We start from the raw sequence: 24,492 nt of genomic DNA, 5'->3' as shown, positions 1-24,492 counted from the left end.
GAGATATATTATTCCGCTGTCACACACACACAATACTAAATAACATCTTTGCTCTTTCCACACATCACATGCTTTATTGTACACAGGCCTATTATTCACTAGAAAGACACGCACGGTCATACGGTGCAGAAGCAACAAGAGCGTGTAACGTAAGTCATTCATTGATGTCATGCAAACGGGGTGGGGAGGCTAAATGTTATATAACCTGGCTGTTCGGAATAAAGCTCTCCTGCCAAAGCACACAGATGACAACACGGTGATGTAATGATGTAACAAACACACACGTACATCATCAAAGTCAGTGCACTGGCCAGACATTTAATAAGGTTGATGGCACTTTTCCCATTTAGAAAGATCCTAAAGCCAACAGCTGTGGTGTTGGGGTGTTAGAGCATGTAAAGTAATCCTCCTTCCTTGGTTGTTCCTTACTTTCCTGAAGGCTGCAGTACGTGTTCAATTCTGATAGTACTTACAATGCTCACAGTTATATAAGTCACAGTACATCATGAAAAAAACATGTTTATTTCCATAACACATACAGTACAATAGTTAACATAAAAAGTGCAATATGCATTCAAATTACAGCAATGTACAGTACAAAAATTACTGCATATGTGAGTATTGAAAAAAAACATTACCAAAAAATATGATGTAACCTATTGTGATCATAGTTTAAAAAACTGGATATGAGCATAAAAGCCTAACAGCAATAAGCCCAACAACTCCCTAGAGTATTTTCCGTCTCTCCCAAATGTGCAAAACAAGGTGACAGCATTTAAATACATACATGATTGACATGAGGCTTACACTGTACAGTTTGAGACAGCCATAGCTTTGGTTTTTCACATTTAAATATGACTTTAATGTTGGCAATCCTCAAGGATGACCTCCTAGAAATTATATATAAAATGATGTGAAATCCTTGATGTGTTTATGATTTCAAGCCACACAGCATGACCACTCTCCCAAGATCACTGAAGGAATGAGGTTGATAACATTATTTTGGAAGATAGCTTGTTGTGTATCAATATACACAATAAAAAAAGCAGTGCAAAGGAACAACATAATCAGAAAGTATTCTGATGTTTGTTGAAAACAGTGAAAAGCCACTCTCCACTTTCCATTCCATTCACACACTCTAGCTCAAATGTAGTCACGTCTCAACTTCAGCGAACCTGATGCTCATCTGATAATTGGCTCTCCATGAATTCAACACGAAGGCCTATGGCATCTAAAACAAAATCAAGTATAGTAAACTACAATTATTATCAACACTTTCACAACTATGCTCTCTGACACAAAAATATCAGGTTTATCGATGCACGATACTACATTGTACCAGACTGGTTAAAAAATAAAAAAAGTGCTGACGGATGCCACACCATACCATATTTCAGTACATACAAGGTACTTGGGGCTGTGCATTAAAGGCTCTCCTCTCATCCTTTTGTCATTCTGCCCCAAACTTTGTGCCTCTGGTCTCAAACATAAGGCACTTGTTTATCCAAACCACTGATGGCTTTACTTGTCAGACACAGCAATATGACTCTAGTGTCAAATGCAGATTAACAATGTGGCAAAATAAGCGAATGCTTCATGTGACAGTTACCTATTTTTACCATCTTAAACTCAACTTTTCTTTCCTCTATCTGTACCTCTGTACAGATCTACAGGGTGAGAGATGAGGGTGAGCTGGAGTACCACCAAGCTCCACTGGGTTTGTCAGCTTCTGTGCTCCTCTGTTAGACCTCTCTCTGGAGTGTGCAGGTCCTTACAGGGCCGGCTTTGAACAGAGAAGGTGGAGGGCTCCCATTCCTGGCCTTGGTCTGGCTCTGGGGACAGTGATAGGAGCAGTAATGTTCCTGCATCTGAGGAGCAGGCGGAGCACAGGTCTTCGGAGGAGAGATTGAGGCTGCCCAACTTAGCTAGTGAGTTGGACCGTTTGAGTCGAGACGGCACGGTGAGGCCCGCCAGACGCATTCGTGTCTCAATCTCCTGCGCTCTCTGACGCACGAGGCCAGGCTTTCCTCTTACACTTCGGAGACTGTCACTGCTGGAGCTGCGTGTCAGAGTGGAGCCGTGAGGTGAGGTGGTGGGGGTGAGTATCCCTGACCCCACCACACCAAACAAGGCTTCATTGGTCAATGGAACCACCAGGGGCTCTAACCGTACTTGGCAAGGCGTAGACGATTTCATAAAATCCATAGTAAAGCCAACCTCTTCTTCCTCCTCTGAGTTACACGTCTTCTGCATTTGGCAAGCATGCAAAGGCTTCAGGGAGTGCAGGCTTTCCTGGGTCAAACCCGAAAGTCTCTCTAGTCTCTCTGTGTGGCGGCGCACTACACCTGACCTCTGCAGCTCCATAAGGGTCTCCTTTTGCTGGTAGCACGCCATTGCAGGTGTGTCTTTGTCTGACTCCATTGTCATGAGCTCAGGGAGAGCCTCTGAAGAACCTACAGATTTCCCTCTCTCAGTCTCTATGCTTGCATGCAACATATCACCGCAGTCACCGACTCCTCCAACATGAAGAGAGTCCGCTGGCTGCTGTGGTGCCATATGGCCAACTGTAGAACAAAGGGAAGCAAAGTTGGCACGGTCAGGTAGAGACAGAAGTCCAGCAGAACATTGAAGGTCTTCAGAAGAGATCTGTGATAGCAGAAATGGAGCACTTGGGAGATGAGGAGGACTGGGCTTAAGGCAAGGATTTGAAATGGAAGTTGGAGAAACATCCTTTAATAAAGACACGACGGCTTCAACAGGAGTGGCTTTTCCCTAAAAAAAAAAAAAAAAGTTTGGAATGTCAGTATGACATATGACAATACAAAGCCTAAATTCCAGTAAATGCAAACTTACATTGAAGTTCTCTTGTGAGCTCAAACAGTTGTTATTGTTGGAATTCTCATTCAGGGTGGCCAGGTCCATGCTGTTAACCTCTGCATCCCCTTCTACCTCCACATCTTGGCTTTCCTCTGCACCTCCATTCCCACCTCCTCCATCATCTGGCTGCATTAGTACCTCCATTTCTGCCTCCTCTTTTTGCACATCTTCCTCATCTTCTTCCTCTACAGTGCTAAATTCTAGCCGCAATCGCAGCTCCTCCAGGGGCTCTGGGCCACGGCTGCATGTCTGGGCTGCAGTGCCCTCTGTTGTAGACCCAAAAGGTAAAAGCCCCAGACCTTCATGGCCATCAAATGCTTCATCATCCAGCAGAGCATCTCGCTCAACATCCTCAATTTCGATAAAGACCTTGTCCATACCCAGGAGAGGAGGCCCACGCACAGGTGTTGAGGGCTCGCTGTCTAGGGCAGAGTCAGAAAGCCGGCGGAAATAATAATTGTTGTAGGCAGGGTCGATTTCCAGTGCCACTTTTCGGCAAGGGGAGGGGCACATTGCACCTTTATCAGGCAGCGCATCTTCACAGCAGGGAGACATCCCTGGCTCTGGGGTGAGGTGGTTTGCCTCTTCATCCCCGCAGCATTGGGCTAAGCTCTGCTGGCCTTCTGCCATCTCACAGTCTGCGTCCGGATGCCATAGCTTGTTATGCCGCTGTTTGCTGAATATATAGACAAAAATAAACGTTCAAATCTGAGTTCAGAAGTTCAGAACACTACAGGCACATGTCAAGAAACGCACTATACCTTGCATCAAGGATGCCCTCGTACTCTGCCAGCTGTCGCATGAAACTCGGATTAGGTCGTGTGATGCTCCTCTTTTCCTTGACAAAGTTGTATGCCTTCTCTAGTGACCAGCTATACTCTTTCATAGCATAAGCAATGACTGTGGAAGCAGATCGGCTGACACCCATCTTACAGTGCACTAGACACTTGGAGTGGTTTTTTCTGTAGGGGAGAAGATTCAAGTTACCATCAGTAAACGTGATCCACTTGACTGTATACATTCACCAATCAAATGGAAACATGAATAAGTACACATGGTCAAGACTCAGCATTATGGTCGATTTCATTCATTGATGATTCGTTGATTCATTGAAATGTACTAAAAAACAATTTATTAAAATAAAATTAAGATGAAGTTAAGAACAGGGTCTCTGCAGGTTTCAGCAAATCAAATTTAAGACTTTTTTAAAAGGACATAATGAATACAATCAAGACCCGTTTCTCATTTATACTGGCAAAAAAGTACAAAAGACATGGGACAAGGGAAAAAAGTGCAGCTTTCCGTAAAAAATTAAGACTGATATTTCTGCTTTCATGACATTTACAAGATTTTATACTTTTGAGGACCCCACGGATGCCCTGTAAAATAAATAAAGAAATCGACCAACAACATGAACAGGGAAACTGTTGGAAATAGCCAATATTTGTAAAATTGACAAATGTGTAGAGCAAGTTTTTGTACACCGCACACGACAGTCTCTCTTGTGAAAACAACATGTCTGAGTGAAGTGATTACAGTACATTGTAAATGGGCAAGCTGTTTTCTGTTCCACCGGGACTTACTTTGCTTTAACTATGAAGTTGTACGTGTCATTCCAATGAGCCAGCAGGTCAGTGGCCTCTTCATCATACACACGTATGTTGTGATAACTGAATGTGCCTGGAAAGAAGTTGTCTATCTCCCTGGTAACATTGAGGATATAGCCCACCCTGCGGAAAGCGAGATAAAGGTAATTCCCCAACATTCTTTCTTGCTCAGATCACAAAGTATGTTTTGCCCGTGTGGACTTTCACAGCCCCTCTACAACATCAAATAAATCACCCTGTGTCTTGCAGTTCTTCCAAATTGGAGGCATTCCATTCAGAGCCCTACAAAGAAAGAAGAAACATACTGGTGAGGCTCAGCATATTGTTATGCTTTTAGATGGTTTGGCGATTCAGCACCAACTGCCCTACCAGATAGACGTGGTCAAAGATGAGTGTTGCTTTGTCCATCTGGCCCAAAATCAATAGCATCTCGTTGTCGATGAACTCTTTGAACTCCTTCAGGTTGCAGCTCATGTGCTGCTCCAACTCGGTGCGAATCTGGGAAAACACATTATCAAAAGAGCAACACAGTGTTCATCTTGTGAAGAGTCCCAGGGGAGTTTTTATCACAGCTTCACTACATAAATGTTTGTGTAGATTCATTTGTAGCTGCTCGAATAATAAGGAATGTGATACTCTGTAGTCAATTTGAAAAGTGTATGATAACGTTTACTTGCCTAACAAGGTCTGTAATTATTGGCCCACCTCAAGACATGATAACACTTGTAAGAGGAAAAGTACGACTCAGCAAACAGTAAAGTGAGCAGACAATATTTGTCAAAATAAGACTATTTTAAAATATCCAGTAATGTAGTCATAAAGAAGGACGAAACGGATAGAAGTAGTTCTAATAAATTAAAACACATTTTAATTCTATGAAAGTCAGTTACCTGTTTGCATGTGACATTCTCAAGATCCTGGCATGTCATGATGCTGCGGAGTTTGGCTTTAATAAGGCACTCTGTCCTTTCCCTCTCTGAAGGCCTGTGGAATTACATTTCATGTAAGGAGGAGGTAATTAATAAAATAACATGATGAACATTTTCTATTTGTTTAAAAGTGAGAAAAATTCACTGTTTGGTTACAAACAATAATTTGTGATACAAAAACATGAGAATTCAACATTCTAACTACATTTATAGGTCAGAAAAGTGGAAAAAGCACAATAAGCCCCCTTTAAGCCATATAATGAAATACACTTGTCTCGAATTGTAAAGCATATTTATTTATTGGAAATGTTCTATGGGGTGTCAGCCTCTGCACACATTGCTACAAAATGTTCACCAAACTGTAATACTGTGCTTGTGATTAAGGAAGATGTAGACACCCATGCAAGTCCAAACTCCATATGGAATATGTTTAATACAACATTTATAGGTCAGAAACGTGGAAAAAGCATAATAGGTCCCCTTTAACAATATCTTTCATTTCTTTGTGATATCGCATCGAGACCACTGTATCGAACAGTTCAATACGGATACTTATATTGTGGCACCCCTAGGGAATCGCCCTGCCACACCATCATCGTCCTAATTTTATCATGACTCACTTGTCGACAAACATGGTAGGAGAGTCTGGACGTGTGGACTCCAAGTCCTTCATGGTGTTCCATTCATTGATGCAGCTCTGTTCTGAAGCAATGCAGCTTTCATAGTATCCCATCCAAATGAGAGCCATACCCCCAGGGAAGTAGTTGTATCTGCGGGACACCTCACATGCCTTGTGCAGAACCTGGAGCGCGGACCTGGTTTACAGTGGTCGAAAAAATTGAAAAGGTCACCGACAGTCAAACAACTCAGCCATACTGGTTAAACTGTCAGAGAAATGTATTATGCACACAGCACAGCATGCACATCTCAGGACCAGCAGGGGGCAGACTGCACTAGCCCCAGTCTCAAGCTGCCACATCAGCCACAGAGTGGCCCAAAGTGTTGTCACATGCAATGAGGAGATTTGTTGTGCTGTTTCATGGAACATATACTGCTGACGATCGCCACTTTGGCACCGCAGATTACTCACCACATAGCCTGCACTGACACAGGTTTGAAGACATGAGTCCGCCCTGCCGTGTTGACAGTAAAGCCCCTGAGGTGCAAACAAAACAGATGATCACTCTCCAAGATGGAGCGTCATGCAGTATAGGGCACAATTACTGGCACATGAACAAATATATAATCTGTGGACTCTATGCTCATGCTCTACACTCACACAGAGGGGAAACGTACCCATCTCCATCCAGATGTATTTTAGTGTCACTCCACAGAGGCAGCACCATGCCAATCGAACAGCTTTTGCTAACAGAACAAAGAGATTATTATTTTATTTTTGTTACTTTAGCAAAAATAAATAGATCAATAGAAAAGAAAAAGATGACTGTGAACAAACAGCAATTGGAGGGAAACAAGCTCTAAGTAAAAACAAAAAACCCCACGCTTTATAAGTGTTATTCAATATGGCACGTTCTACAGTGATCATCTCACCAGTCTTTGTTAGTAAAGTCGATTCCCAGTAGGATGTTCTCCTCTGTGTCCTGCCGTCCACTGGTGTATAAAACTACCATGTATCGCACACGATCTAACCACGCACTCTCCAGCCGCACCGCCTACTCGGGGACACACAATGTGCATTCATTTCAAAGTGATGTTGAAGTTAAATTTATGCCAGGGAGGTGAAAGCTCACCCCCTTTATTTTTAGAGCTGACACATCAAATTGCATGCAATATCAGTTTATAAAGTTGCCAGTTATTTGTCATTGAGTAATGAATGATAGAATGAATTAACTTCCTGACACACACGGTGGAAAACATGTGGCCAGGCTCTCCTAAATGCGTTCAAACTTGCTCTCACAACTGGTAATTACAGTGAACAGGTAGAGTGTATTTAGCACACAATAAATAGCGTTCTAAAGACTAGACTGCGCTACATTAGTCACTGCCATGTGTGTTTTTTTTGTTTTTATGCCTGTTGATACACTCATGTTCCTCACCAGTTTGATCCGGTCCTCTGAACGAAGAATGTTTATCATCACCTGCAGGTGTTGAGGTAAGTCCCCTGTTAAGTAAGATCAGAAATAAGTTCTCTTACAGGAACAGAGTAACATGAGCTGCAATGACCACAATAAGCAAACCATTTGTTTAATCGTTCCATGTCAGTGGCAGCTGGTATGTGAAACAGGGTGTACAGGACTAACGGCAATGAGAGGCAGTTGTTGTGGAAAGCTAGCTTTGTTGTTTGTATGTTACAACCAGTAACCAAACCATGACAGCCAAGACAGATTTAATTACAGCCTTTACCGTCAAACAATGGCCATGGCAGTTTGGTGACGAAGAACGCAACTGGTCAGTTCTAGCATCAGGTCCCAAAAGAATCATGTAAAACAAGATATGCTGACAAACATAAATATGTTGCATCAATGATGTCAAGCAGCATTATTACAATGCATGAATCTTGTACAATGTTAAATGTGGTGCGTACATATATAAGTTGATATTTTCCTTGATTTGTCAAGACGCTGTTACATACTATACTGAAAATCTGGAAATTCTTTCCAAGTTCTGTGCCAATATTGATGAAATATGACAAACACAACTATACAGACAATATGTTTTTGATTATGATCTGGTGTAGCCTTTTGAAGCACGTTTTATATGAATTCAAGTGGATCAGACAGTTGTGCGTGAAAGGGAATTCATGGCCTTAGTTCACATGGCTTGAGGGCAGCTAAGTTGGCATGGGGCCTGTACAATAACAGCTTTGACCAGTCACAGTCCAACACATAAGCAGAAAAATCAAAAGAACTATGTATCATGTGTCTGCTGTTTATGTGAACGGTTCAGACAAGCTGAATGAGCACTTTGACTGAGAATTTGGACTTTCATGCAACAAAACCAACTCCAAAAGTAAGTACTACGATAAGCATCCATTAGAAGGAATTTTCCCATTCCCTTCAAGATGAATAACCTTTATACTTTTCCAAACATTTGCAGCATTCAGAGTCTGTCTTTCCCAGCAAGCCATTGTGACTGCCAAGTCCCACATTGTTTGCACAGCCATATATTTTAGTGTATATCTGACAAGGTACAATGGACAAACCTGCACCTACAGCAGTGGCGGCCCTCCAAAATTCATTTTTGACAGAAAGATTTAGCCCTTTCTTTTTTTAGAAAAAATTATATTCACATTACATTCACATTATATTCATGGGACTGAACAGATTGTTCAGTTCAAAACTGATTACCATTATTAACTAACATCTCATAGACAGGGCCAATTCATAGGACAAACAAACAATAAAAGCCAATTAATTTCAACACAACTCGTCTCTTCTGTGCTACTGTGCACAGGATGGAGGGATCTGCTTGATTCACTAAATGGCGGAAACATGCTTATTAGTTAGCCATCCTCTTTTCTCGTCTCCTCAGTTACAAAACATTTGCTGCAGTGTTGGGGATTGAAGAGTCCACTTCCTCATTAGACAAAACTGTACAGCTTGATCAGTCTAACAAACAGATTGCTGAGATCAGGAACCCTGTTTAGGGATACAAATTGGATACACAGCCGAGTTATTGCGATCTTGTGGTTCTCACCTGCATGTTTGTGGTGAGGATGCACTTTTTGGCCCTGCTGAGAGCTCCCTTGCTGTAGGAAGAGTGCAGCACCCTTCACCATGAAGAAGCTCTCACTCAGGCTGTAAAATAGAAAAAAGAAATCAATTATGATCATGAAATGTTACAGATCAAAAACCTTACATAACTTTTCAGATATGATGCTATACACCAGACTTTCCCAAACTTTGGCTTTGCCTTGCCTATTGCTGTACAGAGCTGTACGCTATTTTATTGAAAGAGTTTTTTAATGTATATTTTTTTAAGACTATACCAATCTAAGAGCATCCCATGATAGTTTGGGCCTCATAGGAGTGATTGCCAACCACTGAGTTGTGTAAAAAACATCTCCAATCTCCAAAAACAATGATTTCACTAAAATGTATTTACTATTTAGAAAATAAACCATTTATACAAATAATGGGCCGCATGGGTTAGCATGTCGGTCAGCCTCATTATCCCCTGTAAAAGTATTTTTTTGTGTGTCACAGTTCCACGCATCAATACAGAATGAGGGATGGAGTCGACCTGGCAATTTTCTGCCTTTGGAGGTAGCAGAGTAACGAGAGTATGAGAGCCATAAGAGAGGCGGGACAACATTGTGTGTGTGTAAGTGCCTGTGGGAAGTGCCAGGAGAGGGGTATGAGGTTTAGCCATGGCCCTCATTCTTCCCACCTTAATAATAATAATAATAATAGTAATGGAATAGATTTACAGTGTGCAGCGCCTTTTTACAAGGTACCCAAAGCACGGCACAGTGAACCCATTCATTCAGTCCTCAGACACACACTGGTGGTAATAACGACTGACTGCCGGAAAAATGGCTGCCTTATTGCCTCTCTGACATTCATTCACAGTGTTGTTTAATTTATCATTATTATTATTGTGTGCAGTGCTGCCCACAACAAGATGGATGAAGAGCCTTGCCCAATGACACAACAACACTCTCTGGGATGGAGGAACCTCCAACTTTTGTCTTCTGAACAACTTGCTCTACCTCCCGAGCCACTGTAACACACGACGCCGTTGTGTTGAAAGTAGGACAGCGACGATTATTTTAATAATTCGGATAACTCGATTACAAAAAATTTTGAATTTTTTTCCTGTCTCAAGGAATCGCTTACATCACTAATGCGCATACATCACCAATGTTAAATCAAGTAACAGAAATAAGAATGAATTATGTAATGATATTTATTGCCATATTGAGCTAAAGTGTGAATTATTCAAAACTTGTTTACCTGTAAATTTTGACAGGATGAAACATTGATGTATTGATTTGTGCTTAACAGAAATATTGACATAAAAAGATTCATATATCGCCCAGCAAAGTTCCACTGTACAATGTTACCACATATAACATCCACTAGTACTCCACAGTAGAATGCCCAGCACGTCCCTTTATAATTTTTCATTTAATTTCCAAACATGCAGAAGAGCAGGTCCGCACCAAGCAGACCATTTTACAAGAACGACGCATTTTCTTTTCATAATAAATTTCCTCTGCCCTCGACACCGCACAGGAAAAAAAGTTTCACAGAAACAAGGCAAGTGGGTGGACAAGAGTCCAAGGAGAGCTTCTGTCCCATTGTGGTGGATTTACCTTGATGTGTTAGATTTACAAGTGTTGGGAAGACTGTTGGGCAATAATGGAAAAATATTAAGCTAAAGCAGCAATAACCAGAGCAGAAAGGGGACCAAACAGATGCTCCATGCTGTGTATGGTGAATAAATTCCTGCTGCTCATTCTTCCTATGTCAACACAATGGTCACAAAAGACTGTGAGAAAAAAAATATTCTCATACATTGTCATTGTACATTGTAAATTCTCTTTGCGGAGGAGCAGTCATCACATCGATGCACGATAACACTTAAACCACGACAGAAATGTTTTGCACGTGGTTGAATATTTAGTCCTTTTAAAGTTGATAATGACGTTTAAATGTGTGTTTAAGAAAGCGGAATCCTACTGTGTTCAGTGTTTACATTTCAATAAATGTTTGTTTAAACTTGAGACCTGTAATATTTGTTATCATTGTCATTTTTTCATGTAAATTGAGGGAGCAAAAGCAGTATCTGCCACCGGCTAAGGGTGATGGAAAAAAATCGGTATCGGCATTGGCCCGAAAAAAAAAACATATTAGTCCTAGTATGTATGCTTTCTTGACTGCTCCATTTGCTGCAATCTAACCTATTTGCTCATACAGTATGCTGGTTTGTGAAAAATCGGATTTTTCCTTCCAATCTTATTCATTCAATCTTATTCTTAAAACCTCTCAAGTAAGATGGTGGCCTAGTCCATTTATACTGTTTGTACCTATCAAGCTTTGCCTGTGCTTTTAAACTCTTTTTTACATACTAACCAGTCCACAAAAACCTGAACAATATTACAACATCATGTAGTTATACTCTGTTAGACAGTGACAGAGGTGTCAAGGTAATTTAATCATTAATGTTTCTGTTTCGGCCTACAGAGCAGAACACAGGCAGTACAAATGATGAAGAGATTTAACCATTGAATTAAAACGAAGCAGAGACAGAAATATTCATATAAAAAAAGATCTCATGACTGAGCCTATCTTGCATATTTGTTGGTGTGACAAATGAGTCAGTGATGGTCACTGGCAGTTTAGGATCATTAAATTCACTCACATACGCTGTATCTCTGTCTGGGTCAAAACACCATCCTTCACAAAATAAGGTAGCATCTTCATCACAGCCCCCTGAATGGGCTCTACTACCAGATGCATCCTGTTGACTCCACAAGCCACTTGCTCTTTGTCAGCCTTCAGAAAAAAATGTCCATAGGAAGAACTCTCGGTCCAGGTCTTGACCTGGTCTATTGAGTGACAGACTGACAGTCTAGACTCACCGTGCTGCTCACAGCTGAACTCTTGAAAGATTCCACCCCTTCTGTTGCTCCCTCCCTCCTCTGAGCGTGTGTGTGTGTGTGCACGCATGTTTCTGAAGCTAACATTAAACATCATTTCTATCCCCCAGTAGGGGCATGACAGACACACACTGTCATCCACATGTATGATGAACAAGTTGGCTCAGTGCCACTGACACCTGCATCATGTTTATGTTGGCCTCCCAACATTCCCTTCGGGTTGTCGTCATTATCAAGTTCAGGCCCAAACAGCAAGCTAACAAACACTCCCACTTGGCAGTGATGTAGCTGTCAATCAACAAACTGCTAGCAATGCATTGTGCAAGATCAGAACAATCTGGTCTTGAAAAGAAATACCGTCAAATATAAGGCATCCTTAATATGCCATCATCCTACAAAACATGAAACATACTACTTAGATACAAGAGTATCTCAGCAATGGGTGCAATCTTGAGGCAAGACAGGACTTGAATCATAGAGTAGATAGGTCACTGTATGTGTTGCTTCGAGTCATTGCAGAAATGTTTACTACTCAGCGACACATTCTCTCAACTTGCTGGCATGAATGTTCTGCCTAAGCTATTTCCCCCTATCCAAGACATTTTACAGACCTTACAATGAAGAAGAAACTATCATACAAATGATTACGACCAGGTACAGAGCTAAATTAACAGATTATCCAATTAAGACAACTATTTTGGTATTCGCTCATTTTTTATTTAAAATTTAAATATCCTACAGCTGGGATGGGCTCCAGCACCCCCCCCACCCACTTGAGGATAAGCAGTAGAAAATGAATGAATGAATGTAAATATCCTGATTTCAACCTCTCAAATGTGAATATTTATTTTTTAAATGTTGTCCATGAGAGCAGACCTATTATTTTTTGTTTTAGGGAAAACAAGATATTCAATCACATCAACTTTGCCTCTTTTCTGATACAGTATGTTGGGGATCAAACCACTAACTGTTGATTCATATTGATTCGGTCCGTCTAGGGCAGGGGTCGGCAACCTTTACTGCCAAAAGAGCCATTTCCTCCACTACAGAAAATATAGTTTATAAAGTTTCAAAAGTTTTAATCTTTCTTCTTTTTACCTGGTACAACAATAGAATGCAACAAACAGACATGTAGTGTGCATGTGTAACGAATGCCAACTAGGATGTGATAGTAAATTGGTGAAACCTCACTAGCTGACACCTTAAGAAATTTGCAGCACAGTGAAGTGACAGCCTGTTCCTTTTGGCCCGCTGGCTAACGTTGCTGGACTTAAGGGGACATATTATGCTTTTTTCACTTTCCTGGCCTATAAATGTAGTTAGAATCTTGTATTCTTGTGTTAAACGATGCCAAACTTTCAGATAATGAGGTTTATGCATTTGGAAGTGAGCTATGAAAGAAGTTTGGGATGGCTCAAAACGATCGGTTTCAAAAGGTGTGAAAAAACTGCCCCTTTGTGATGTCACAGAGAGGCGGACTTCCTTGTATGGGCATGGCTGTAAGCCAGATAAACTCTTCACGCTCCATCAACAGCATTTCACAGGGGACTGTTTTTGTGAACATGAATGTGAAATATCCAACAAGAACGGTAATGCGGCTCCGGAGCTGTGCATTTCTGACCCCTGGTCTAACACCAAACTGATTACTCGATTAATCCAAACAACAAGCTTCAGATTAAATGATGAAGAAAATAGTTGCAGCCCTAATCAGGAGCCTGAGAACTAAACTAAATTTTCATTGTCAGATTGGCAACAATTTTGGAGTACGATATTAACAAATCATTGCGGAGTGCAAATCTCTTCAATACACAATCTTTGTGCCATTGTGCAACAGTAAACTCCCTTTTAAACTGCCCTGTGTAGGATTAGGATTTCATTTTGCTTTTTGAACCCAGAAAGTCACATTATGACAATTTGTAAGAACTAATCTCTTATCAAAATAGAATACAAAATATAGAATAAATGCATTATAAATGCATCAGACTGTTCCTGCCGGATAGTTAGATGCAAATGTAACATGGCGTGTGTCAAAGTAACACACTCTATGTCACCCTTTCAATTACATTTTATGACTGCATATTAGACACAACGCCAAACCTGCTCTCTCCACGAAGCGAACTTCCTCTGTCCGTTTGTGTTTAAATGTACGGTACTCCTCATCTTTCATTTTGCCGTCTTCTTCAGCAAAAGTACCACAACCAATTGTAATTGTGTATTGGCACCTTACCGGAAACTACCGGAAGGACAGCCAATGCTGATAGAAAATGGACACAAGTGCGATTAGAATACATGATGATGATGATTTATAATTTGAATTATTTTTTAACAGTGATTTCTGTAACATTTTACTTGAAATTAAAATTTAAAAATGTAATGTGTTAAACGTGTGAGAGCCAGATGCAGACATCAAGAGCCACATATGGCTTGCTAGACATAGGTTCCCGACCCCTGTTATCGGGCCTAACCGACTACTCAATCAAAACAACAAGCTTCTGATTAATTGTCTAAAGTACATAATAGTGAGATACAGCCTTACTTATCTTAAACGAATCTTACCTTTGATTCATCCGCCGTTCATCTTCACTCCCAAAATCCTGCAATAGAAAATATTATATTTTTACAAACTCATCTGTTTTGTTATCTTTGTTATTAGATGTAATCATTAATTACCGATTGATCTGGAACTGCAGAAAACACTACAGGTAATTTATTAAACTACAACCACAAATATTTATGGTGTGCTACTGAAGTACAGCAAAAACCAAAATACACTCACTGGACATCTTGTTAGATTTGCCACTGTATTGATGCAACACTTGGACTGCATCAAAGATTCTTTCGCTAAATACTGATATTAATCATAAATCTTCAATTATAACATATTAGCTTTGTCATCCTATGCTTTTGAACTCGCGTTTAGGGTGAGACGAACGTAAACGTGGACTACTAAACATTGGCATCTGTTACATTTCTGTTTATGCTCTCTTTTCCTGCAGTAGTACTCCAGCACTGCACCCACCCCTCATGAGTAGATGACATCATAGCTGCAGCAGCTTTAACTATTCCGTGTCACTCACCATCTGTGGCCTGCACCAACCACTTCAGCACCTTGTCAAATAGTAAAACTAGGTCATATAAAAGCAGGGCCTGCTTGCTAAAACTATGGCTACTACTGCATAAGAGCAGTAACCTAAATGCTTAATGTCAGGAATTTAAGGTTTAGTCCACATGATTTTGTGTGGTTTTAAGAACACTGTGGCCAAAATACTGTTATGTTGTCTTTTTGAGGTGATTGAGTATACACTCACCATCACTTTCACATTCTAATAAAATATCAACAATTGTGTTTGTTTGTATTGGTGTAGAACTGCACTTCATCATACCGATAGCTGTTACTAATATTACGCCTCTCATGTAGCTTGATCAGATGGTCAAAATATCACACCTTGGTATGATGCAGTCCAGTTTTAAACTACAGTACACGTTAGTGTGCTGTTTGCTAAGGTTAGTTGTTAGCGCCCCCATCCGGTAGTGAGGACGAGGGCATCAACTGTATTTCTACATAGAAAAAGGGAAGTTGCTGTCATTCTGAGGTTAACATAAATGTCAAGTTCACCACACGACCCTATAAATGACACAATAAAACCATAATGGTACAATTTGGGAAGACTTCCCCCGGAAAGGGTTAATAACTTCCCTACTGGGCCAGCTGTCTAATATTCAAATAGAAATATGGCCAATCAATGGAATAAAGGCACAACTTGTTCTAACACCAAATGTGAAACGGTGGATCAAAGGCAAATTATATGGGGAAAATGCAGCATAATTACCGGCTAGTTGACACTCCTGATTTAAATAAAATTAAAACATAATGTTCACTGCTAGCCAGTCTCGTCGCAAAATGGCTAACGCTGGCTATTTCGCTCTTAAGTCCACCGCAGAACAAAGCTCTTTAATTCACACCAATCACATAAGTGAAATTAAAAAGAACCTTTACTTATAAATGGCATTTTAAGAAAGCATTTACCCGCTAGCATATATTGTGATTAGCAGTGTTGGGTCATAGCGCGTGCTAGCCACTCTCGGCTAACGGGCATCTAACGGTAGCTAGTGTTAGGTTCGAACACATCGGCCTTCTGTCTCTAGCAACTCTCCTTCACAAACACACGGACACACCGTAGCATTCATATTTATGTGTCCACCCAGGCATGAACTAACCTCGCCCGCTGCCGTCGTCGCTGTGCTGGCGGTGGACGCGGCGCTAGGGGTCGGGGACCGCTGCAGAGTAACCAACGCCATGGCTGGAAGATGTGGATTCACCGGCGGCCACAGTGGCCTGGTGAGCTGCTAGCTGCCAAGCTAACGATTCACGTATGGATGGAGGGAGACTCACTCACTCGGCCACACACGAATGGCTGTGCAGGAAGTGGTGCATTCAGGGACCACTTCACTTTGCATTGATTGGGAAAGATAGACAAATTGTCCCATGACGTTAGTACCGAACCACAAGAAAACTGCAATGCCTGTCAAAGAATTGGATTTGACTGTCGAACTTTTGTCTATGTTAGGCAACTTTGACTGTCACAAGAGTGATTTTGTTATCCAAATATTTGCTTACTAAAGAAAGAATAGTAATGAGCAGTGCAGTTTAAATTGTCTTTTATGAAAATAAAACCTTTGGCTTAAATGTTTGAAAGGTGCAATAGTTAAACTATTTGGAAGAAATGGGCAGGGGGGAACCCATCCATCCAGCTGTTTTCTATGCCACTTATCCTCAATAGGGTCACAGTTATGCTGGAGCCTACCCCAGGTGACTTAGGGTGACAGGCAGGGTAAAATCTGAGTTTTAAAAAAAATCACATAAGGAAATCTTGCTACATTGTCTGACATCGTTCCATACGCTTCATAGTGTTGGAAATTAAATGTTTCCTCACTCTAACAAGGCCACTTAAGCTAATTTCATTTCCCCTTTTTGCTGTCTTTACTCTCCTATTATGAGAAGGAAAAAATACTCACAACTAGTATTAGATTTTCCAAACTGTATTAAAATTATATTGAACAGAATAGAATTGGATTAACAATAAATGAGACAGAATAGAATAGCAGCTTCCGGGGGCCCCCAATGGCCAAGTCTCTTTCTTTGTCCTTCTGAGCTCCCGATGAAGTTCGCTCCCGGCCCCTTAAGTCATCTCAGACGATCCAAGATGTCTCCAGCATCCTGTGATGACAGTTGTGTGGCAGCATCCACAGGTGATATCTTGTTCCTTCTGCTGATGAGATGTTTGTTTCTATGTACACAGCATATCTTGTCCCAAGGCCCGACCTTGCATGTGTTCCAATCTGGTTGGTGGTACCTCCATGTTTTTGCTGAAATGAGCTTCCTGTACTATTGCATGATCTTTGACTCACTTAAACAGGTCTTCCTTTGTATTCAATTACTGGTTAATACTGCATTATTTCTTATAGGCTACTTGTAATTACTCAATTGATAGTTGACTTGGTAAAATAGTCATTTCATTATTTGCTATTTCGCTAAGTTTCACTGAGATCCCGAGATACTTGAAGTCCGCCACCTGGGGCAGGACCTCATTCGCAACCTGGAGGGAGCATTCCACCCTTTTCCGACTGAAAACTATGGCCCCAGCACCTTGGAGGTGCTGAGTCTCACCTCGTTCCAACAACCCCAGTAAAAGCTAAAGGTCACAGCTCAAAGAGGCCATCAGGGGCACATCGTCTGCAAATAAAAAATATGAGATCCAAAGTCCCACCAAAGTGGACTCCCTCAATGCATTGGCTGCGGCTAGAAATTCTGTCCATAAAAAAATCTGAACAGAATCAGTGACAAAGTTCATCGGAAACAAGCCTGTTTAGCTTTGGGAGTTTTCTGGTATTCGGGGACTTAAGAGTGAAAGCACACATTGCCCTGAAGTTTCTGATCTCACTGTGCAGCAGTGAGCGCTGCTGAGAAGACCATGCCATCATTGCACTGTAAACTTCCACGGCTTTGTGGAGCTCTATGCATCTATGAATCACGTGTGCACGAGGCCACTGTGGTGGATCTTAGCTTGTTTTACAAAGCAGGATCTATCGTAAATGTATCTTAAGCTCCATCAAGTTACTACTCAGAGATAATGTTAATTAAAAAAAAATAAAAAATAAAATAAAAAATTAATTAAAATAAAATAATATTAGTGTTGATCATCTTCTAACAAGTGTGAATATAAGAAAATTCCACTGGGGAACAAGTCAATCATCTCAACACTTCTGTAATTGATAAGAATTTTAAACATTTGAAATAGTTTGATACTATAATAAACTCACATCTTTGTGATGGAAAGTGTCACTTTCAGCTTCATCTACTGCATTCTTCTCCTCGTTTGACACTGACAGTAGCAACGATGCTGTACTCGTGTCTACGTTTGACTATATGAAAAAAGGTTGATGCCTTCGGTAGTTCTGATGTTCTCCGCTCGCCCTTCGCCTCTTCTCCGCACCACTAGCTCCGCATGTTAACAAATTCGTTAGCTTGGGTCTTCCGGACATGAGCTGCAACATGGAATAGTCCATTACACAAGAAGGGAGGGGCAGCGGTCGAAACACTTATAAAATATTACGCATTTTGATGTTGCACGTGAATTAAGGCTAAATAAGTAGTATGTATATTTAAATTGAAGTGGGGAAAAAACAATAAAAAAACAATAATCAGTATGACACGTTTGGAGGCTTTTAAAAATCTCTAGGTGCCTGTGTTACCCTAATGGTAGCTCCGCCCCTGCTCATTTGGAAGTATAAAATAAAACGAACCAATGGCGACAAAACTGTCAACATTGTTGAATTCATACTGTACCTCATTCGATTGTGGAGGTGCCAATCAAAGTTGTTGTCCTGTAGATTCATAGATAGCGAGATATTCCCTTGCATGTCACCTCTGGACTGCTTGTTCTGCTGGTGGCTTCGCTCACAGTGTCGATCGACTTCCATTCTGGCGGTACAGTACCATGTTTTAAAAACCATTACTCTATTATTGTGGAGTAAGTTTGTGTATTTATTGTAGTATTATAGTTATTATTTGTTTGTGACACTGGCAGAAGAGGAGGTTTAGCACTGAAAAAAGCTCCTGCAAGTCGCTACGTTACAAGTGCAGTTCTCCAAACTTTTAAACTTAGTTTCTAGTGTCGTTTTCGAAACTTCCAGTGGTCAGGTAGTACAGTCGCCGTCGTCTGCCCTGTAATCATGATCAACAAATTAAAAAAACGAATGCAGTCTGTTCCATCTGCTTGACTTCCCAATTTCCAAACATTTTGTTTGAAACAAAAACATGCAAGGGAGTTATTTTGTCCCATGCTCAAACTGTTGCCATTGTAAAATATTTCTATATGACCATTAACTTTATATTTAAAATACCATTTTAACATTCTTAACTGCCATACAATATTTCATCGTACAATATTACGATGAAATTCAAGGAAAACTGCACTATTTAAAAAAAAAAAAATGCCCATCATCCACACTTTATGTGAGACATATGTGAACACACGTCTTTCTCTTTTTTTGTGCATTCTAAAGCTATAAAAACAGCTAAAAAAGATACACCTAAGAATGCATATATTGGGAAACACTTATTCCGCCTATAAATCCTTCTGAAAAAAAAAGAAAAATCTGCAACAATGCTAAATGCAATCTTTAGAATGCACAGAAAAGAGAAAGAAAAAAAATTAAGTGAAAATTTCCTTTAAGTGTAGTAAAACTAATCACCCTTAGTAAAGCGGTTCGCTGTGCAAATTATACAGTACATGTAAACGTGCTGTGTCATTACAGAAATGCGTGTGGCTATAATAGGCGCTGGAGTCATTGGTCTGTCCACTGCTCAGAGTATATACGAGCAGTACAACTCCATCATCAGTCCACTGACCATTGAGGTGTATGCAGACTGCTTCACCCCTCTGACCACTAGTGATGGAGCGGCAGGCTTGTGGCAGCCATACTTGTATGACAATAACAATCTCAAGGAGAGGTATTCTCTATCATTCAAATGAACCTCTCTTGTTCACAACATGCTCTTTTTCAATGTTGCATCCTGCTCCACTTTTAGGGAATGGAATAAACAGACCTTTGACTATTTGGTCAGTTGCCTCAGTTCACCTGAGTGTGTGAAAATGGGTGTTTTCCTCCAGTCTGGTTACAACCTCTGCACAGAACCCAGTCCTGTGAGTAAAGATTTGCTGTTGACACACGCAGTGTATACTTGAAAGATAAGGTTTAATCTATTTGGGGATTTGTTTACAGTGTATAGTGCTTTTTTGTGCAGGAGCCGTCCTTCAAAGATATAGTCCTGGGCTTCAGATGTCTCACAGAGCGTGAGCTGCAGATGTTTCCTGGCTACAGGTAGAGTTGTGGTTGCAAATGTAGACATGATTCAATTATCCAATCCAGTCCTTATATTCTGTAATACCGTTTTTAAATGTCCTACCTTTCTTTTTAGTTCCGGGTGGTTCAACACTAGTGTCATGGTGGAGGGTAAGACATACCTTCCCTGGTTGATGGACTGGTGAGTAAATAACTTGCACTAACAGGTCAACAGTAATGGGCAATTTATCATTGATTAGTTCCTTTTGAATGAGTTTTATAAAAGAGATTGCAAGCCTTCCTCTGATTGACTGGTGACCAGTCCAGGATCCTTCCCTTTCACCGCTAAGTCAACCAAGATAGGATCCAGATCATTCGTGACCCTAATGAGGACAAGCAATATAGAAAACAAATGGATGGATGCACAGATAGTATTATCTGTGCTTTGTATAAAACCTAATGACTGGAACCCGACAAAGGTCAACTTTAGTTTGTTGCAGCTTGTAATTTGATAGACCATTAAACCATGAAAGGAGAACACACAGAAGACTACTACCCATAAGTGTCAATAGAATGTAACAAGGCAGATCAGATAAGAGACTAAGATAAATAAGTGAAGAATTGAGGGCAAATGCTCTTTAAGGTGAGCCTGTTTAATCAATAATATTTTTAATGTTGTAGTTACCTTTGCATAGTCAATAATCCAACCTGCCATACAGTATATCCACATCAATTCAAGCATACAGAGTAGCCAGAATAAAAAGTTAATGATTTGCCCAAGTGTTGAAAGTGGTGGTTTAATGATGTATTTCTGTTTCATTATCGTCTTCAGGTTACAAGAACGGGGTGTGAAATTTTTTCACAGGAAAATTAGCTCATTTACTGAGGTAGGCATTTTGTATGTCACAAAAGTCTCATATTTTCATGGGACAACATTAAAGAAGTAACACTTTTGATACAATATGAAAAAACTGGACATATTGGGACCCATTAGCCATTTTTCCTTCCCGTGTTACACGGTATTAGGTGTATTAAATTTGTTGTCCAAACGCGCAAACCTCATTATCTGTAACATTGTCATCGTTTAACACGAAAATACAACATTCTAACTACAGTTATAGGTCAGAAAAGTGGAACAAGCATAATAGGTCCCCTTTAAGACAGCGTGGGAAAATAATGTTATCCACACTAACTATTGACGCGTTGGGCACAATTCAGATGTTTTCATGAGGGGTGTACTTTGAGGGACTAGTACATTCACACTATTATATAGGCTGTACAGTGACTTTCTATTGTGTCAAAGCCTTGTTTCTTTAATGATGTCCCTGGAAAAGTTATTATAAAATGTTTGCAGAATTGTGAGGTGTGTCACTTTATTTACACATCGTTACAAACAATCCGTCATCTAGCATTTCTTATCTTCCTATTCAGCTGTCTAAAAGTGGAGCAGATGTGATAATAAACTGCACTGGTGTAAGAGCTGGAGAGCTCCAGCCTGACCCTGAGCTCAAGCCAGCCCGTGGACAAATAATAAAGGTGAGATGAATCATCCTATTTTTATCTGGGCGAAGTGCAAATAGTTGTTAGGTGTTTATATTCCTGTTTTTCAGGTGGATGCCCCATGGTTGAAGCATTGGGTTTTGACCCACCATTCATCAGGGGTTTACAACTCACCGTACATCATTCCAGGGTAATGCCAGTGAGACTTGACACTAATTGAACAATTGATGTAGTTTTAAGCACGTGAATTAAGGCTAAAACAGTAATATGTACAATTGTTAATTTTTAATGAGATGTTTTGGGGCCCCTTTACCTAATTGTAAGTCTTAATTAGTGTCTTCTAGTCGCAGTTTTAGTTGTATCTATTAAAAGATGCATGTCTCTGTTTTATACCATCATCACATATACTTGGACATGTGTTACACCCTGTACATTGTTTTCATCATGCTGTGTGTGCAGGAGTCGTCTTGTGACAGTCGGTGGGTTGTTCCAGGTGGGCAACTGGAGTGAACACAATAACATCACTGATCACGACAACATTTGGGAACAGGCTTGCCAGCTTGAGCCTAGTCTCAAGGTAAGATACAGTAACATAACATTCATTCATTCATTCATTTTCTACCGCTTTTTCCTCACGAGGGTCGCGGGGGTGCTGGAGCCTATCCCAGCTGTCTTGGGGCGAGAGGCGGGGTACCCTGGACTGGTGGCCAGCCAATCACAGGGCACATTCATACCTATGGACAATTTGGAGTCACCAATTAACCTAGCATGTTTTTGGAATGTGGGAGGAAACCGGAGTACCCGGAGAAAACCCACGCGTGGTGAATTCTCAGTTAAAGTTGTATGTACAAAAAACACAAAACAGTTGTTAGAAATTTAGTGGAAAAGATAATCAGGATTGTAATTATAACACAGTATCTAATGTAATCTAATTCAATTAGGTGTTGATTGTTGTTGAATTCCAGAAGGTCTGACTCGAACCGAAACAGATGCTAAATGAAGTTTTTCCCATAATAAATGTAAATCCTTGTACCTGTTAACAGCACAAATTTTTTTATAGTTTTGCAAATATAGTTTTATGTGCATAATTCAACAATTCAACCTGCATGTAGTAGGCGTAAATGGCGAATTAAGGAGATAAATGAACATTTAAAGGGGACCTATAATGCTAATTTTTTGGCCCTTTCTATTGAGTTATTGAGTAAAATAATCTCCGCTTGGGCATCTCTTTGAGAAGTTTGCATGTTCTCCCTTGTGTGCGTAGGTTTTCTTGTATGTTAAGTTAATTGGCAACTCTAAATTGAAAAAAAAATAGGTATGAATGTGAGTGTGAATGGTTGTTTATTGTTTATGGTTGTATATTTGCCCTGTGATTGGCTGGCGACCAGTCCAGGGTGTACCCCGCCTCTCGCCCAAAGTCAGCGGGGATAGGCTCCAGCATATCCCTGTGACCCCATTGAGGATAAGCTGCCTAGAAAATAGATGGATGGCAAGCTATTAAGCATGCTAACAAGGATCTTTCTCATCACAAATAAACAAGCATCACTGTTGGACTCATGCAGTGTATTAACTTATTTAGCAATTTAGTCACCTAATTTATGTTTGTTCACCTAATTGACCTAAATCAGTTTAATTTAGTCCCTAATTGTAATTGCATTAAGATGAGTTCATGGGTATTTTCTTTTTTTTCTGCATTTTAATCCCATTTTCTAATGGGTGTAGTTATACAGTATCTCCAATTAACCTAACCGGAGAAAACCCACACACAGGGAGAACATGCAAACTCCATGCAGAGATGTCCAAGAGGAGAATAGTGAACCGTGCGGCCTATTTTAGACCACCTTGTTACTTCAGTATCTTGTTCAATTTAATGCCTGGTACACTAAAGGTACAGTTGTTTGGACAAATGTGAAAAATAGTGCATGAGAGTTAAATTTTTTTGGAAGTACAATGTTATAGTTATTCATGTAAGAATATACATTTTAGAAAAATCAAGAAAACCATGAAAGTTGTTAGATATGATCTCTTAAAATAAACTCTTATGAGCTATTTATGTTATTGTTAATGATGTGTTATGGATATGATATGTTATATCATTATATCAGGCATTAAAGTCAACAAATAAAGTGAAGAAACAAGGGTGGTCTAATAATTTTTCCATTACTGTAGATATATGTACATATGTATGTATGTGTGTCATGCAGTTTGATCTTGCAGCCTGTAAATGTAATTTTTCTGCATTGTTTTGTGACCTCAGCATGCCAAAAAAATGTATGACTGGACTGGCCTCAGGCCATTCCGAAACACAGTCAGACTGGAAAGAGAGACAATACTGTGTGGTCCCACTGCAATACAGGTGACTCTCCAACAGCTCATATTGATACTGTACTATTATTTCTCAGTATCTGAGTTTACTGTGCTTCTACTGAAGGTGATTCACAACTACGGCCACGGAGGTTTTGGACTAACCATTCACAGAGGCTGTGCCCAGGAAGCAGCCAGACTTTTCGGTCAGATCTTGGGCCAAAAAGGGTTTGGACCAAAAGCTCGCCTGTGAATTTGCATTTGCGATTCAGCTGGAATCAAGTCACTGATTTTTTTCAGTGCCTTATGAGGCATGCACTCATATGAACTCCTCTAAGTTCATACAGAATAACAAAAACTAAGA

General features: G+C 40.3%; 2 protein-coding genes across 6 annotated transcripts; one reads left to right on the top strand and one right to left on the bottom strand.

The window, feature by feature from the left end:
• Positions 1–151: 151 nt before the first annotated feature.
• ssh1a (slingshot protein phosphatase 1a) lies at positions 152–18,549 on the bottom strand. 4 transcript variants are annotated; one of them, XM_078789769.1, is made up of 16 exons: positions 18,300–18,549; positions 16,197–16,423; positions 14,535–14,572; positions 9,071–9,171; positions 7,471–7,535; positions 6,965–7,086; positions 6,710–6,778; positions 6,504–6,569; positions 6,034–6,228; positions 5,375–5,468; positions 4,854–4,982; positions 4,720–4,766; positions 4,461–4,607; positions 3,639–3,839; positions 2,854–3,553; positions 153–2,772 (listed from the first exon to the last, which is right to left on the bottom strand). In XM_078789769.1, exons 2-16 carry the CDS (start codon positions 16,275–16,277, stop codon positions 1,723–1,725), a joined length of 3,105 nt encoding a protein of 1,034 aa, XP_078645895.1. In that variant the 5' UTR covers positions 16,278–16,423; positions 18,300–18,549; the 3' UTR covers positions 153–1,722. The 4 variants fall into 4 exon arrangements, with proteins under 4 accessions (XP_057925910.2, XP_078645895.1, XP_078645894.1 ...); XM_058069927.2 differs by lacking the exons at positions 16,197–16,423; positions 18,300–18,549 and adding an exon at positions 14,755–14,888 and having other exon boundaries at positions 152–2,772; XM_078789768.1 differs by lacking the exon at positions 18,300–18,549 and having other exon boundaries at positions 16,197–16,516.
• Positions 16,067–24,445, top strand: LOC131127740 (D-amino-acid oxidase-like). 2 transcript variants are annotated; one of them, XM_078789772.1, is made up of 11 exons: positions 16,067–16,317; positions 19,797–19,992; positions 20,071–20,185; positions 20,287–20,363; positions 20,461–20,526; positions 21,157–21,211; positions 21,756–21,860; positions 21,935–22,014; positions 22,284–22,401; positions 24,082–24,180; positions 24,256–24,445. In XM_078789772.1, exons 1-11 carry the CDS (start codon positions 16,287–16,289, stop codon positions 24,379–24,381), a joined length of 1,068 nt encoding a protein of 355 aa, XP_078645898.1. In that variant the 5' UTR covers positions 16,067–16,286; the 3' UTR covers positions 24,382–24,445. The 2 variants fall into 2 exon arrangements, with proteins under 2 accessions (XP_078645898.1, XP_057925917.2); XM_058069934.2 differs by lacking the exon at positions 16,067–16,317 and adding an exon at positions 18,768–18,966.
• The last annotated feature ends 47 nt before the right edge of the window (positions 24,446–24,492 follow it).

Source organism: Doryrhamphus excisus, linkage group LG3, assembly GCF_037039965.1.
Source record: "Doryrhamphus excisus strain RoL-2023G ecotype Guam linkage group LG3, RoL_Dexc_Guam_v1.1, whole genome shotgun sequence".
In the NCBI taxonomy this organism is placed as follows: Eukaryota; Metazoa; Chordata; class Actinopteri; order Syngnathiformes; family Syngnathidae; genus Doryrhamphus; species Doryrhamphus excisus.
Note: the sequence above shows the minus strand (reverse complement) of the source record. Positions and strands in the feature narration are given on the sequence as shown.

Excerpts from the sequence above, each read along its gene's own strand:
- LOC131127740 (XM_078789772.1), top strand. The coding sequence starts at position 16,287 with ATGTGGATTCACCGGCGGCCACAGTGGCCTG. Across the intron at positions 22,015-22,283 it reads TCACCGTACATCATTCCAGG|GAGTCGTCTTGTGACAGTCG; the intron begins GTAATGCCAGTG and ends CTGTGTGTGCAG. Across the intron at positions 22,402-24,081 it reads AGCTTGAGCCTAGTCTCAAG|CATGCCAAAAAAATGTATGA; the intron begins GTAAGATACAGT and ends TTGTGACCTCAG.
- ssh1a (XM_078789769.1), bottom strand. The coding sequence starts at position 16,277 with ATGGCGTTGGTTACTCTGCAGCGGTCCCCGACCCCTAGCGCCGCGTCC. Across the intron at positions 5,469-6,033 it reads CCTACCATGTTTGTCGACAA|GCCTTCAGAGAGGGAAAGGA; the intron begins GTGAGTCATGAT and ends GTAATTCCACAG. Across the intron at positions 3,840-4,460 it reads AACTTCATAGTTAAAGCAAA|AAAAAACCACTCCAAGTGTC; the intron begins GTAAGTCCCGGT and ends TCTCCCCTACAG.